Below are 17,088 nucleotides of genomic sequence, written 5' to 3'. Positions count from 1 at the left end.
GTTTCTCATAATAAACCGCGAAGCATCCGGACAAACAGCAGAAAGGTGGTGAAAGGCACACGGACAGAGCAACCAGACGGGCGGTATTTTCCTTTCCACCTCTGTTATTTGATGATCCATTTCTCAGGCCTCTTTATGCTAAATTCTAGTGCAAATGTATCTAATTTATTTTTTTGGGGGGGCAAGGTTAGTGGGTGACTGGAACCCTCCTCGACTGCTCCATGTGTAATGTACATCCTGCTGCTTCGATATACATCTAAGGATATTCTGTTTTCAGTTGTTTCATGTGTGTTCATTGTTAGCTTTTGTTCCAAGTGAGCATAAAACAACAAATTACTTGAATGAACACAGTGGAAATAAACCTCAGAACCCATAGGATTTTACCCACAACAAACTTCCTCCCTTTCTGTATATACTGCATATCAGAAACATGTTCATAATTTCACTACTCATTTTAAACTCATCCTCACATTCTCAATGATTGTTGAAATTTAAAGGAAATGTGCTCAGTGAGAAGATTGTTTCCAGGTTCCTGTCCTTCACGTCCATGCCCCAGTGGGACAGTTGTGACAAAAACCAGACAAGGCGAGGTCCACAGTTGCCAAAGGCGACTTGCCTTTGGTCAAGACGGTTTCCTGAGCTGTGATATGCAGCAAGAACGAATGACGCAGGTATTTATCGCCCACAGGCATGATGCCAGCATTCTACACGTGGCCTTGGAAAGGTGTCGGGTACAACAGCAGCTCCCCTAAACCCCCACTCCCCCCACCCCACCAACTATATGCATCTGCTTCTCCTATAAAGCAGTTTGGGACCTTTTCTGGTGGAAACCTCGACCCGGTCCGGATCAGGGCTCCTCCTGGGAGATGGTAGTGTGGCAAACACGCATTATGGTTCTGACTGGGCCGGTCAAAGGAAATGGAAGACGATGCAATGTCCTCATTTGACTCTGTGCAACCTCAGCATTTCCGGGGTCCCTGATTTGTCATTAAAATGTATGTGTTGGAGTTTAAAGGTAAGGAGTGAAATGAAGGTGGGCTTAAGGTTTGGGTTGGGTTAGTGGAAAGGGAACGGACTCTCAAATTAAAGACCTCACAAAAACAGCTGTGTGTTTGTGTGCGTGTGTGTATGTATGTATGTGTGTGCGTGTGTGTGTTTGGCAGTATAATGACTAAAACATTGAACCTTCGGCCCAGCAATCATTCACCGGCAGGGATGTCCGCCGCAGAGTTGGTGGAACGTCTGGGAGCGGGCTGCAAGCTAAAGTCCTTAACATAGGCTGGGATGTAACCTGAAGCCAAAGAGAAGTGGAAGAAAGAAAGTGAGACAGGAAGAGAGAGAAAGAGAGAGAGAGAGAAATGGAGGGAGGGGGAGGGAAGGACTGAAGGGCCGAGAGAAGGTGATGTCAGCTGAGATCAGAAAGTAAACAGAGTTCCAGACTGCAGCATGCTGCCTACGGGAAGGGGACAGCAGCTGGGGAGAACCCTCCAGGACACCCACATGATTCCCTCAGCCCACATCTTCTCCTCAGGAAAGAAGAACCGGCTCCTCATTATCTGCCTCCTCATCCTCGTCGCTGTGCCCCATGGGACATCCTGGCCGTACGGTAAGATGGAGCTCCCTGATTTGTGTTTATCTCTTTGTTCTCGAAAAGCCCGAGTCAGCGCTCACTTCATCCCCTCTTCCTTTCTATTCTCGAAGCGCTCAACAAAAGCTTCAACAAAGCCTGTAAAAGACCTGGCATGAGACAGTGATGTAAAAGTCCGCCTCTGTCACTGACAAAGTTGCGCAAGGTTGTTTTGAAATCCTCAGGAGCAGCCTGTCATGGTTTGTTTTTGACCCGTAATGGAGCCCTCACGCTGCCCTCCCCTCATCAGTGATCCAAAAAAGACCTTTTTTCCTCGTTTCCAAGTGAGCAACAGATGTGGTTTTCCTCGCGGGAGGCCAAATAGGGCGAGGGTGTTTGTTTGTTTGCTCCATGTGACCACTCAGATTTCTGCTTGAAGATGACTCATGTTTGATGCAACTGTGCTCACTGTTGTTATGTGTGTACTGCACGCCGTCTCCAAGGCTCCCAATCAAACCGCCGCCCTCTGGTTTCCCCTTGCCATAGTTACCAAGGAGTGAATTTGCACTTTTTTCTAACGTGGTGGTGCAGAGTAGGATAGGACAGAGAGAAACTGTCTGATCTGGCAAATTCACCCACATGTTGTCAACTGAGAGCAACGGCGCCTATAGAGTCCAGGCATAGATGCTTTGGAGAGGATGCATCGGTGGCTGATGGGAGGCATTTCAGACTGGATAGTCTGCTTTTTGTAGACTTTAGTGCCCACACCGAAGCATCCCTTCTGTTTTTTAACGTGGTTTCCCTCTAGTTTACTGAACTTGAGGGTCCTCTGGGACGCTGCAAAAGGTCACTTGCTTGAGGGCTGTGAGAAACAAAGAACAAGAGTGCACGGAAGGCGCTGAAATACACTAAATTCTTGTGCAGTTTGAAGGAAAAACACAGCTCACCACGGATGTCTGGAGTCACATCGGAGCGTGTTCCAAGTTTACGAGTTCAATGCTGAAAACAAATGTGCACATCTCAGATTCCTGAGCGGGCTACAAGCCGGCATATGTACGTGTGTGTGCGTGCGCGCCATAGCGCCAGTGGATGCCTGCTGGGTTTGCGGTTTTCCTCGCAGGCGGAAGTGTGCTCGAATCGATCTACGACCACGGACGGAGCTTTCGGATGAAACTGGACTCAGACGTGCATCACCCGCAGAGCCCTCCTGGGAGTTTTTTTTTTTTGTTCCGTGACACCAAAAAAAAAAAAAGAAAAAAAAATCCTTAAAATACCAGACAGCTGCTGTGGGCAGCGGGCTAAAGGAATGATCCATGCACACATACATGCACACATACACTCTCACAGCTGCTGTAAAACAGCTCTTTTTTTCCATAATCCATCAGCAAGAAACAAGCAGGATTTTGTCAGGAGGAAAGTATTTATTCAGCAGGGGATAAAGTGTATTTTTATTTCAGCCTGTCATTGTCTCTAAGGAAGACTTGCTCTGGCTTAGGTTTTCATGTCAGTAAGACAGCAGGAAACTGGTGCCAAGCAGTGAGCAAACTGTACTAAAAACTGTACAGGAAATCCATTTTTGAATAAAGTTTGCTATAGTTTAAGTAAACTGGACAATAACAGTTGGGAGTAAATCCTATGTGCTGTGATACAGACAGTGAAATGATTCAGTTTGGCTCATAAACTCCGGTATCCATGGTTCAATTAGTTTCTGGTTAACATTTAAGCTAAACTAGCAGAGGTGCTAATGAGTATTAGTTATTGCTAATAAACTGACTGCAGCGTGTCCAGTCTCAACCCCACCTCTGTCCTACAGATTTTCACAATCAAAGACAGTGGAAGTCCACCACACCATACACATCCTAAATATAACCACTTCTCTGTTCTCCTAACTCCAGGACACAAGTGTCAGAGTAGGCGCCCCCCCCCCCATCAACACCTCAATCATGTGGGTGAAACTCAAAATCACAGTTTACAGTCCTTTAATTATAATGATGTTACCTCCAAATCGTGAGCACAGAAAGAAAAGTGTGGCTGCTGTAAATCGCTGAAGGCCCCATCATCTGGGACCCTGTAGACCCCCCTCAGTTGAGGTCAAACAGGATGCTGATAGAGAAACGAAGAGAGAAAGGGCAGACGTTCACCTTCTGTTTAACGGAGCCAAGTGAAACAGCCTGTCAGCTGATGAAGCTCTATGAGTCACATCTGAGGTCAGCACCCGGGCAACCGTCGATGTTTGGGCTGTCAGGGATTCAATGGTTGCTCATTTAAGCAAAACAACCTCAAAAATGTTGTCAAGGTTGCGTATTTACATTCCTTTGATGGTCTTCCCAGAGGTTTCTTCCCCTTCAGATTACAGCAAAACAGTGAGTCATGATGGAACCACCTTAGTAACGCGATCAAAGAGCTCCAACCGAGCCATACTGGGACTGCGGAGCTCCTGACTGGTGGAAAAACATACAAGCCAAGGTCTCCAGCAGCTGAAGAGGTGTCTGTTGTGATGCACACAGCACTATTCCTTCATTTCAGTTCATGAGGATCCTGGAATGGAATGAAACAAATCTGCCACATAAGAATAACCAGAGCCACACTGGTGATGTCAAACTGTGTTATCCTTATCTCACATGTCTAAGCTGATTTTTAATGCCTCTAATAATCACTGTATAGATTTTGCCTTTAATCCTCCAATGTGCACGTGGAATCCTGCAAATCCTACTAAAACAGTCATTCGCCTGCACGTGAGTGTCTACACCTGTTTAAAAGTCTATAAAAACGCATATGAAACTGCTAGTGTCCGCTCTGTGAGCTACCTGCAGGTGTTGACCCGGATGTATTTTTACAAGACAGCCAACTTTATCGCCCAGATCAGTAAAACCAAAGTGTGTAAACAACAATGTTCACTAGCTGTAAATCAGCAGTTATTAACGGAGAACAGTTAAGGGAACACGGTCCCGTTTCCCTGATAAGACTGGAGGTCAACACGGTCTGCTGTAAACACCACTGGTTGTGTTTATTTACCTCAAGGACGCAGACTGTGTAAATCTGGACGCTAATCCTGTCCAACCTGCTCTTCCACTGATTGTCCTCAGGTGAGATCGGTAAGCTTCCGCGCTCGGGTAAATAAATGAAGCCCTAATCTTCCCATCCGCGCTCTGGAGGATGGATGCAGCCACAGGATGTCATTTATCTGACCACGGAGAGGACGAACAGCCGTGACCTGCGTAATTACATTTCCAGGCCGGCTCGTAAAAAGTCGTTTGACCCCCTTCATGTTTTTGCCCCATAAATCAGATTTCATAGTCTCTCAGTTAGATCTTCTTTGCAAAACTCAGCAAGAACGGGAGGAAGTTGTCCCGACAGGCCTGGAAACCGTGTTGGCCGCCCTTCGGCAGCCCGTGACCACGCGTGCATTTGAGGCCGGTACAGCCTCAAATGACAGCAGCCATTCACCATCAGACAGTCACCAACGGCTCCACTGTAGCGCGGGCCGTGCACAAAAATAAAGTACACACATTTGCTTGTGTGTTTGTCTTCCATCCACTCCTCTTTTGGCTGTTTTTGCACGTCCCTGGATAAATTAAATAAATGGAATTGAATGAAATGTAGTTGCTGCTTTTGAACTGAAAACGTTCTTTTATCGCGCGTGCCTGCAGGCACTCATCACGAGGTTACATTGATATTTGTGGTTTGCGCGTTTGGACAAGGGAAAACCACAAATACGACCTTCAAAACTGTCGGCGTGTTTTGAGGCAGACCGAGCTCACCAGGACGTTGGTTCTGGATCAACTGTAGAAGGAGAAGCAGGTGAATACACAAAGCTGAGTGCTGAGGAGCCGAAGAGAGCCGAATCATTCCGGGCTGCAGCCAAGGCCAAACGCTGCTCTTGACCCGGCTTTGCACTGAACGTTCTTTTCCGAGAAATCTTGTAGCTGAAGGGTGGAGCTGATGCAGTCCAGTCAGGAATGAACAGCAGCAGCAGCAGCCTGGGTTAGCTGCCACATCATCAGCTTAAGTGCCGCAAGTCATTGTCTCTCCGTCCACATCTGCCTCCGAAGAATTTCCATTTGCATGATTCAGTTTAGCGTTATATAATCACAGGCCGCGTGGCTTAAAGGTTCCTGACTTAAGTCAAAAGTTCATTCGCAGGTAACGCATCTTCAAAGCAGCTGTTAGCAGTTGAAATGTAATTTATTAATGACCCTAAATGAGTGATTTATGATAAATAAAACAGAGCTGGATGAAGTTCACCGTTCACCAGCAGCTTTGACAAACCCCAGAAGCCTTGAGAGTCCAGCTAACCGAACCCACATCTGCTCCCACTTTGTCAGAGTTTCCCAAGTTTGACTCATTTTTCCTCTTCACTTCAAATTAAGATCAAGTAGACAAACGTTTCTTCTCGGCCGGAGGGTCTCCTGACGCTGTTGCGCTTGTGGCGTCTAGACTACAGGTACCTGTACGGCCACTGCCCGGGCCCCGAGTGGAACGTCATGTGCAGAGGCTGCTGCGAGTACGACGTCATCCGCTGTAAATGTCCCCTGCAGGGGACGCCGGTGGGCTACGCCGTCCCCTGCTGCCGCAACGCCATCAACGAGTGCGACCCCTGCATCATCCATCCAGGTGAGGCGCCTGCAAGCGTTCCATGTGGGTTCGACAAAAACCCTCTCCTGAGGAGAATCCTCCCCCTCCAACGCTGATTGGTGTGTGACACTGGCACAGGTGCGCACGTGTGTGCCTGTAAACATACCTGACAACATAATCACATGCTGCTCTCTGCACCAACGAGCTGCTTTTATTGTCACGCTCACAGACACGCACACACGTGTGTCATGTTGTCTTCACAGCATGAAAACAGGTTTTGACACAAAAAAAACTTTTACTGGGAAAAGCAGCTGCGATGCGGGGAGTCATAAACGCCCACGTGAAGGACGCAGAGCTGCGCTCAGACGTCACAACATCAGCGGTGGAGGTTCGTCCTCAGGTGATGGTGGCCTCCAGCCTCACTGTGCTCTGCTTTCCGCTCTCCTCCATCAGGCTGCAGCATATTTGAGAACTGCAAGCGATGCAACAACGGCACGTGGGGGCCCAGGGACGACTTCTTCATCAGTGGTAAATACTGCTCAGAGTGTCGGCCTGGCTGGTCCGGTGGCGACTGCATGAGTGAGTTTCTCCCCACACGCTGAGCATGTTTGAAATAGTTGCTTTAATTCAGCGAATGTCCATTAGGGCTCTTTGCGATAAAGAAACCATTTCATGTGTGTTTATACGGATGCCTGGAAGAACTTGGACGTAAGCCATAAGCTCAGGAGAGCTTCCATAAAAAGCTCAACGTCAACAGAAAGCCAGCACGGCTCATCTCATTAAATTTTATACATTTAATAGATATCATTTGGGTACCATAAATCATATGCCGGGGGGCAACAACTATACATTTAATTAGAAGCAGCAGTGGGGAATCGCTGTTGAAGACACATCCTTCTCTGTATCTGCTTGAGAAGTTATTGGAATTCATTTTATTTGTAGTCAGAAATTAAATAATGATGCTTTGTATGAATTTAGCTGAGTCCTGGTTGCTTAGCTTGGTAAAGTGTGGTAAGTAATGTGTCAAAGGTCGCGATTCTGCTAAAACCTAATGTGTGTGTGTGTTCCAGAGTGTGGCGGAGTGATCCACAAAAAGCAGGGCCACTTGGTGCTGGAGAGTTACCCCAACAACGCTCGATGTGAGTGGACCATACAGGTGGACCGTCCCTTCGCAGTGGAGCTCAGGTAAGACCGTGGGTGTGACCCAGCCGCAGACCAGCGGACACACTCAGCTTTACACTTTATTTATCATTCATGTGACAGAAAAAATAGGTCTAAACGGAGGCAACAGGTGCCTGAGATACTCTGAATCCGATGTGCTGGAGAGAAAATGATGACATCATTTGAGGAATCTATTTTTGGGTTCTTCCTCATACATCTGAAATAGTTATTAGCTGACCTGCTGCAGTTTCCATTCCGTTTCCACGGAGACCACAGTCCTGCAAGATGTGCTCTCTGTCACGGATGGGTGGCAGCTCTTCAGCCAAGTCTGGAAGCACACCCTCTTTATAAAGCAGCTATTACTATTACGTGCAGCATGTCTGGTTTGTCTTTAAACACTGACAGCTGACAAACACTTTCTATTGGCACCGTTTGTCCTTTGCGGCATAAAATTGAAGAAATCTTGTGGTGATATGAGCTGCTACACTCCAGATTACACATGGACAAATGGAAAATGACAGTTTCTGGCTGTGAGTGATGGGAGATTTACGTACTATTTATTATTCCTCTATTTCACGTTACTTTAAGCTACTGTAACCCACAGGTGAGTCACAAAGGGAGCGATGAGAGGATTTGAAAGCGTGCATGTGTCTCCGCAGAACTTCGTGTCCATATTGATGTAAAACCATTGCGATTAAATCTGATAAAAATGCCACAGACGAGGATCAGAGGGTCTTTTGTGCCTCTGCTAAAGCAGCAGGGCGTCCTTTCACTGTCCCAACGAGACTGCTCCAAATGCCCTAAAGCTGCTCATTAAACCATATCAAGCCAGTTTGGGAGCAGTTGGATATCTGTCATTTATCAAGCCGCTGCGGCCAATTAGGCTGAGAATGGGGAATGCTGTTTATCATTGCGGCGGTTCCATAAACACACCGGGCCCAGAGTGAGTGTTATATAGCTCCACTGGGAAATATTAATCATAATCCGAGTTTAAACTCAGCAGTTGTGCTTAGTTAGGTCAGCAACTATATGAGCTGATGGTCTGAGCTAAAACACTGTGTTATTATTGGGTGTACAGACAAAAGTTCTCCTCAGTAATGTTACTGTACTGTGCATGTCTGTACGTGTCAGGAGCTCTGTTACATTCCCTCTCATCTCTCTGACTCTCCTTCTGACATTAGGCCACTAAATCTCATGTCAGAGCCGCCATGACCTCCGATCCTGCATCTTTTTCTAAATGTGCTGCTGAAGCCTCCAACGGAGGAACTGCCCATGGAGCACCCTAATCCATGCTCAAAGTTACAGACAAATTGACATTGAATTGAGCCAATGAGGCTTAATAATAACCAAGATCAGCCACAACTTTATACTTAAATCATGAGATTTTTTGGTAGGGGGACTTCCATTTTTCATTAGAACCTGTAATGGTAGTGATTCTAACACAGCTATGATGCAGTAAACACAAACACGAGTTAAAGATTTTATGTGTTGCACACAGTTCTGGGTCTGAGTTGGTGGAGTGGGCGGAGAGGACACACAAGAAGAGAGACAAAAGGTCTGAAAACCAAGAGAGTCAAGGATCCGAACGTTGGCACATGTAGGTTTACGGCAACGTGGCGAGGAGAGGGTGGAGGAACCGGCCTTTTAAAGCTGATGGGAGGTGGAGAAGATGGCCCTGAATGAGCTGCAGGTGTGTGGATGTGGGAGACGGGAGACGGGAGGAGGACGACAGCCTGAGAACAGGGGAGGACAAGAGGGCCACATTGTTGGCTCTGGCTCTCTGGCTCTGGCTTTGTTGATTTGAAACAGTCGAGGTTGAATCAACTCAAATCATTTCCACAGAAGCAGCATTCTCTCTGTCAACTACATTGTTTGAATGATTATTTATGGATTAAATTTGAATTGCAGCTGTGAGCGACGCTCATTTACTAATGATTATAAACTCTGCATGGCTCAGATGTTCACCGCTGATGACTCTGTGGCACGGGGGAGCTTTTTTCATGAAGCAGCTGTGGCTGTACTGGCAAAAGTTAAGGCACATCTGGCTCCCAAAGACCTGGAGCAAGACTTTATTAATTACATGGACCGTTTCACGGTCTTGGACTGAACTCCTCTACCTTCACAAGTAATCTAGGGCAATGAGGTCAGCAGGTCAATTCCACTTAGAGCTGCCAAACACAATGTTTTTGAATAAATTTTGAATAAATCAATCAATAAATCAAAGAGAGCGCTGGTTCCCTTTCATTCCTTTGCCATTTATTGCTGTTCACTTGATTTTGTTGATAACAGGTTCATGATGCTCAGCTTGGAATCCCACCACTCGTGTCATTACGACTACGTGGAGGTCCGAGACGGCGACAGCGTCAACTCTCGAGTGATCGGCCGTTTCTGCGGGAACATCCGACCTCCTCCGGTTCACAGCTCCGGCTCCAGCCTGCATGTCCTGTTCGTGTCTGATGGGTACAAGAACTTTGACGGATTCTTTGCCACCTTCCAGGAGATCTCAGGCACGTCCAACACGAGTGACTTTAGCATTAACATGAACATGCCAGAACACATATTAGAATTATGGCTTCGGCCCCAGAACGCTGACACAAGTGTGACCTTGATAGGCCCTGATAAATCCTCAGTAGACAAAGAAACTCAGGTTAAGACCAAAAGATCCAGAGTGTAAAGCAAAACTCTTAATGGTGCATGAACAGCACCTTCACATTTCTGCTAATGGCCCGATGAGGAAAGTACGGAAAAACGCTTATTCCTGCATGCGTGCACACACACCCAGCTATCAGCGGCTCCGCTAGATCTATTTAACGGCTCAGCCAGATCTATTCATTTTTTTAATGCACAAATGCCACATTCAGATATGGAAAGCGGACATTTCAGCTTTGAATGTGGAGCTTTTGATGTAGCCAAGAGTGGCGAGCCAGAGCTCATTCTGCGAGTTTATTCTCTTTATTCTGCTCAAATCATGCATTTGGCATCTGTGCGGACCCTGATGTCGAATTCTTCCATGTCTACAGCTTGCAGCTCGTCTCCTTGCCAGCACGATGGGACCTGCATCCTGGACAGCTCTCACAGTTACCGCTGTGCCTGTCTGGGGGGCTACACGGGCAGAAACTGTGAGCACGGTGAGTTTGATGACAGCAGCAACGGGTAAATGCTGATTATGAAAAGTCTTTTTTGGGCAGCTGCACACCAGTTGCTCTCTGGGTGAGTCATTTTGTTCAGAAACCAACAACATCTAGTCGCAACGAGCCCCTCCCTTGCAGGATTACTGTGCGGTTGATGTAGCACAAAAGGACCTGGCTTTAGAGTCATGGGGGTGATGAGTGTGGTTTGGAAGAGGCTGAGGCCAGCTGCCTTTCAGCTTCCACGCAACTTGTTTTTCGGTGAGTCGGTTTGTCTAGACCGGCTAACGACAGACACGTGTGCTCATCCAGAAGACTTGGACACGCAATGAAAATGAAGCATGGCGATAGAAATGGCACGCAATGCTGCTGTGCGATTTAAAGCCCCCCACCCCTCCCCCCCCCCCTCCTCCCCCTCCGCATCACCTGGAATCTGTTGTTTTGCAGCCGCACATTTGCAGATCTCTGTGGTCGGCACGTAGGGTCTTGTGTTTCTGTCATCATATATCTGATACATTTCCCTCAAGACTCAGACTTCCTGAAGCCAAATCACTTTATTTTTTTATTTTTGTTGAGGTGTGACTTTAAGAGCCAAGCTCCCTTCAATAAAACCCGAAAGTGGAACAATTCTCTGGCTATATCACAGGTCAGTGTTTCCACAGGAGGGTGCGCACACACACACACACACACACACACACACACACACACACAGAAAACACAAGTGTGTCTCTGAATTCCGCTCCACTCGCTTCAATTTGGTGGAGACAAAAGTTGGAGTAACGTTCAAAACAATCTCCACTTGTGACTGAACCGTGTGTCAGCCGCACTGACGTTTGCTGTAATTACTGCAAACCCCTTATTTAACCAGAAGAACCCTGTCGGGATTAGAAACGTTTTTTTCCCCACGAGAGTCCTGGCAACAGCAAATACACAATGACGCAGCGAAAACACGAGCAGAAGGCAAATTACAATTTAAAACAAAAAACATTCCGTTGGTAAGACTCACAACCTGAAATCCACCTGCAAAAGTGAGAAGTCAGCCTGATAGCTACTCCCAATATTACCACATCAAAAGAATCCTCTGGGCCTGATCTGTGTTTCCAGTCTCTCCCTGCGTCTACACACACTGTTCCCATGTGTGAAGGTGATTCGATTGAAATGCAACAAAGACCAGCTTCCTGCTTCAACATGTCTGGAAAAACAGCTGTTTGTTTTCCACCTTTAGCCACGCAACAGTGTTTTTGAGGCCCTAGAGTTGCTGTGAGGCTAAAACCCATTTAGCTTACAGGAGGGATCCACCGGCTGTGAGCAGCACAGAAGCTGCAGGATGGACGTGAGGCTTTCTTCTGCACACTCGCAGCTTTTATACACTTTTATAATCCAGTAGCTTTTCAGCGAGAGCCTCGGAATTTCACCTCCTCTCTTCATTACCGAGTCTTCATAAAACCCACTTTTATTCCGGTGGAAAGTTTCACCGCAACGATTTCATTGCATTTCATTTATTTCCCGTTTAGTAGCCATGTGTCAAAGCCCGGCTGTGATCCTCCCATAATTCCTTGTGCTTTCATTAATCAGCATCCATGCGACGTCTCCGATCCCAAAGGCCGTGAGCCGCGTTCGCGGACTTCCTGCCAAACCTGCAACGACTGAGCTGCATTTAAAGCGCGTTAACATTGGTTCGCCAAACAGAAACGCCTTCTGTTTTCTGCGTCTCTGCTCAGTGGTGGGATGCCTCAGGCCTCCAGTGCCTGTGCACGGATCCACAGAGGGCGTGTTCCATCACTCCGGGGCGCGCGTCACGTTTCGTTGTAATCCTGGCTTCCAGTTGCGGGGCTTCCGCTCCGCCGTCTGCCTGAGCGACGGCACCTGGAGCGCTCCGGCCCCAGACTGTGGTGAGATTCCGGCTGTTGAATGCCTGTTTGATTTGACACCTCCAAACCCAGTGTTCTCTTCCCTTTCCAGCACCGGTTGAAAGAGCATGTGTTTTACCCCCGAAGCCGGCCCAGGGGGACCACTTCCTGGTGTATGGGCCCAACGACGTCCTGATCGCCCTGCAGTACCTCTGCTACCAGCCCTATGAACTGAGCGGCAGCTCCCTGAGAACCTGCCTTCCCAACAACACCTGGAGCGGGAATCCTCCTGTTTGCACCAAAGGTCGGACATGATTTGGGCAATATTTGAATGAGTCAGTGCAAATACAGCATGGGATGATCTGCTCACTTGGCTTTAAAGGTGCCTGTATCAACTCATCAGGACGACCTTGACACTTTGGCGAGCGGTTGATCGACAGCGCGGTAATGATGATTCTTTGTCATCCACAGTGAATAACACACTCACCGAAGCGGAAAAAGACAAAGGGAATGTAACGGAGACAAAACCAGACACATTCAGCAACCAGGACACCGGCCAAACCACAGAGGAAGGTCAAGCTGGGGAGGGAGAACGTCCTGGAGGGGGAGATACAATCTCAGGGCACAAAAACTCAACAGCAGCCAGCGGAGAAGATAAATATACTGGGACTCTTCCAGAGAAAACTGAGTCTGAGGGCAGGCATGAAGGAGAGCAAGAAGAGAGAAATCGTGGGACAGAGAAAGGGACTTTAGGCAGCGAAGACAGAGTGGGCAGTAAAGAGCCAGATAACAGCCTCAATACAGTGGAACGTCAAGAACCCGAGCTGGGAAAGACACCTGAGAACACACAGGGCAGCAGAGACACAAGCTTTGGGTCAGATAAGACAGATACAACGGGAAAATCCATGACAAAAGACAAAGGGCAGCAGGAGAAGGAGAGGAAAGAGCTGCAAGTGAATGGAAAGAGAGATCCAGATAAAGTCGGCCCCAACGACACCAAGTTGAGGGCGGCCGGGGGCGAGGTGGAAAACACAGTGGAGGTGTTTAACATGGAAGTAACAGAGAACAGCACCGTTAGGTTTGAGGCGAAGGAGCGACAGAAATCGAACAACAGCATCGGCTCTCCGAATGGGAGGAGAGCTCGGGTCAACGTCACGCAGTACACGATGTACAGAGCGGGGGGCGAGGAGGGCGGGAGCACGCCACCAAAGAAAGAGGGCAAGACAGAGAAGGACCCAGCTGAGGAGAGAAGGGGGGAGCTGGAGAAGGAGAGGAAGGGCACAGAAAGAGAGGAGGAAGCCAACCTGAGCTTCAGAGGTCAGAGACTTGAGGGGGAAATTCCAAATGACTGTTGACTCCACCCAACTTCAGCCTCTGTCTTTTTCTCCCCCACAGAGACAGGCTGCCCTCCACTGCCCCGCCTCTACCACGGTTACCACCGGGTGATGCCCGGGGTGGAGCCGGAGACGGTGGAGTTCTTCTGTAACCACTCATACGCTCTCAGCGGCGATGCCCGTCGCAGCTGCCAGTCAAACGGCACCTGGAGCGGCAGACAGCCCCTCTGTGTCCGAGGTACCGCCGTCGTTTATTAGTAATGCACAACACCACATATTACTGGGCTTTTAATGGCTTCTTATCACGTTATCTGGCCATTAATTTTGCATTATAATATAAATAAGAGATTCAAAAGAGCCAGTTAGTAACATGACATGTGATCCTGTGTGTTTGCAGCCTGTCGGGAGCCTAAAGTGTCAGAACTTGTGAGGCAAAGGGTTCTACCACCACTGGCACCATCCAGGTATATATTTCGTTTCTTGAGGGAATGTGTCATTTTAAATACAAATAATTATTTAACACAGCTGTGTTTCTTCTCTTGTAGAAAGACACCTGTGCATAGGCTGTTCTCCTCTGGGCACAGTCGAAACCTGCAGTCTGACAGCCCCACTAAAGGACCTCCGATTCTTTCTCCGCTGCCTCAGGGTTTCCACCAGCTTTACACTCACATCGAGTATGAATGCGCCTCTCAGTATTACCAGCACTTTGGCAGCTCACGTCGGACCTGCTTGAAGACTGGCAAATGGAGCGGGCGTCATGTGTCCTGTTCGCCAGGTGAGGGCAGCAGAGGACCGCTCAATTCTTGGAGATTTCCCGCAGAAGTTAAACCAGTCAAGCGACATTAATCCCACCCGTTGCTGTCCCAGAGCTTTTAATCATTCCCACAAGATATAAAAGTCTCATCTAAATGATTTTTCATACACAAGCAGCTAATTGCTGACATTTTTTAGTCAAGACATTCAAGTGATGTTTTACATATCTTTCAAAACAGCATTCTTGCTTAAACCAAGCAGCATTTATTACCAACAGCATTAAATTAAAATCCATTAGCAGAAAATTATCTGCAGAGCCTGTAATAGATGTTGCTAGTTGATAATACATGTTGAAAGATTTACTGACTCTAAAAGCAGAAGAATCTGTTTTCCTGCACTTGCATTTAAGCCACACCCAATCAGCATGTATGTTGTCACTGCAGAATATCCTCACGGGGGGTGAAAGTTGATGACCTGGGAGAGAAAACAGAAGTAACCAACTTCCTCTCTTATGTGAAACTTCATTACTGTCGCGTCTGACAAATTTCAACAGAATTAATTCCGTAACTTTGACATGTTTGCTAGCCAAAAAAGGGCAGTGATTAGAGTATAATCATCAGCACAGACGCCTTTTCCTTAGAAGTCGTGGAAATTATGCAACTTTTGTTAGGATTTAACAATTAGACTGCCGACATGTTAAAACCAGCATGAAGGACACCACAAACTGTTACTGTTAAATTGTTTTGTCCCACCATCCTTTTATCTTCTCCTGTTTTGCTCTGCCCTCTACATCCTTTCATCCCCTCACCTTTTCTCTGCTAGTCTGTGGGAAGTACCCGACCTTTGACCCCGAGAGGCCGGCAGATTCTCACTGGCCTTGGCTGGCCGCCATTTACCGTCGCTCTAACAACAGAGCGCCGATGAAGGTGACGGATGGAGACGACCAGACTGGATCAGTGAAGAGGGATGGTGGAGCAGGAGCTGGCACGCCGGACCAGGCGTCTGATTGGCAACTGGTCTGCAGCGGGGCGCTCGTGAACCGGAGAAGCGTGGTTGTGGCGGCCCACTGCGTGACATCGCTGGGAAAGGTGTATCCTTTAGATGCAGCCAAGCTGAAGGTGGTGGTGGGGAAGCACTTTCGTGACGATCAGAGGGAAGATAAAGGTCCTCAACACCTGAGGGTGAGCTCCGAGCACTCTCATCGTTCCCTTTAAATCACTTCCATGCTAAGCTCCTCTCTGGCTCCTTTTAGGTGGATTCTATTGCTGTTCATGAAAACTACGACCCCCATATCCTCGACTCTGATGTGGCCGTGATCACGCTGCTCGATAAGGCGAAGGTCGGGGAGAAGGTCGTGCCCCTCTGTCTCTCAGACAGTCAGGAGGATCCGGAGACATCCTCGGGACAAGGGCTTGTGATGGGCTGGTCTCCTTTACCTGACTCCAGTTTAGGTCCCGAGGAGAAAGCGAGGGTCGGGCTGGTTCACCTCGCCCACGTTGTCCCCTGCGAGCAGCAGTACGCTCGCAACGGCGTAGCGGTCAGCGTTACAGACAATATGCTGTGCGGCAGCCAAAAGCCTGACTATGGGTCAAACATCTGTCCCTCTGACACCGGGGGGATCCTCGTCCTCCCTCCCCTCGCTGACAGCAGCACCAGCAGCTACCACGGACCCTCACAGGTAAAGGGCGAGGACAAAGGTCGGTGGAGGCTCCTGGGCCTAGTGAGCTTTGGCTACGATCAAGGCGAGTGTGATCCCGACCTTTACACCGTCTACACACACGTAGCCAACTTCAAGGACTGGGTAGAAAGCATTATGAAATAAAACATCCCCGACCTTTCAGCGCTTTTTACACGCTAACCGCTTCATCCTTCGTCTTGATGGTGTGCACAAGGGCATGCTTCTCCTCATGGCAGTGGCACTGGAAACACTGGGAAAGATGGTGCTCTAACCGAAGAGGGCGCTAACACATCAGACGTGCAAAACTCTACTTTTTTTTTGCTTCCACCAGCGCTCAGGTCCGTAATTGTCAGGTTTAAGACTTGAAAACGACCAAGAAGCCATTTCAAGCCTCTGGCTGATGATGGTTTGTATTGTACCCATTAGAATGTATATATATATATATATATATATTGTAATATGAATGATTCTATCAAATTATTTGAGGAAAGAGTTGTACATAATTTATTAATGCAGGAAATTATGAGTCATTGTGCCTTGTTGATTAAAGAAAACATGCTAATGCTTGCCCTTGTGTATTATTCATCACAGAGCTACTGTCGATATATTGAAATTTCTAACAACGTGAAAGGAAATCTCTTAATTTGCCGCATGAAGGATATGATGGCTGTTGTGCCCTGACGCAAATAAATCCAGGTCAGAGTGGCAACATGCTCACCTCCATAAACGCACTGTGTTGTTCACAGATCAATTGGTCTCCTCTGGTCCGATTAAATCAATCGCTTCCTTTCTGACCGTCCTCTCCTTAGACTCATACATACAGGCAGGAGAACAGCAGCCCCACTTCCTACAGGGGCCGATCATTATTCCCCATTTGCTCTTTTTCGATAGATGGGAAAGCTGTTGGAAAGCTGTGCGTGCATGAGAAGGACAGGAAGTAAAGCCACCAGGATGGTGGTGTCTCCTGGATATAAAAGATCACTTTAAAAATCTTGTTTTTCATTACCAAAGGTCTCTTAAATCACATTTATCAGTTTCAGAG

At 47.7% G+C, this 17,088-nt stretch overlaps 1 protein-coding gene across 1 annotated transcript; it reads left to right on the top strand.

Moving 5' to 3' along the window:
• Positions 1 to 1,361: 1,361 nt before the first annotated feature.
• Positions 1,362 to 16,613, top strand: pamr1b (peptidase domain containing associated with muscle regeneration 1b). The gene is made up of 14 exons (XM_057052525.1): positions 1,362 to 1,606; positions 6,005 to 6,181; positions 6,596 to 6,721; positions 7,213 to 7,327; positions 9,593 to 9,810; positions 10,324 to 10,431; positions 12,153 to 12,323; positions 12,394 to 12,585; positions 12,753 to 13,598; positions 13,677 to 13,853; positions 14,013 to 14,079; positions 14,161 to 14,390; positions 15,191 to 15,549; positions 15,621 to 16,613. Exons 1-14 carry the CDS (start codon positions 1,447 to 1,449, stop codon positions 16,188 to 16,190), a joined length of 3,516 nt encoding a protein of 1,171 aa, XP_056908505.1. The 5' UTR covers positions 1,362 to 1,446; the 3' UTR covers positions 16,191 to 16,613.
• The last annotated feature ends 475 nt before the right edge of the window (positions 16,614 to 17,088 follow it).

The sequence above is a fragment of the Takifugu flavidus genome, chromosome 13, assembly GCF_003711565.1.
Source record: "Takifugu flavidus isolate HTHZ2018 chromosome 13, ASM371156v2, whole genome shotgun sequence".
In the NCBI taxonomy this organism is placed as follows: Eukaryota; Metazoa; Chordata; class Actinopteri; order Tetraodontiformes; family Tetraodontidae; genus Takifugu; species Takifugu flavidus.
The sequence above is the reverse complement of the archived record's forward strand: the minus strand, read 5'-3'. Positions and strand labels throughout refer to the sequence as shown.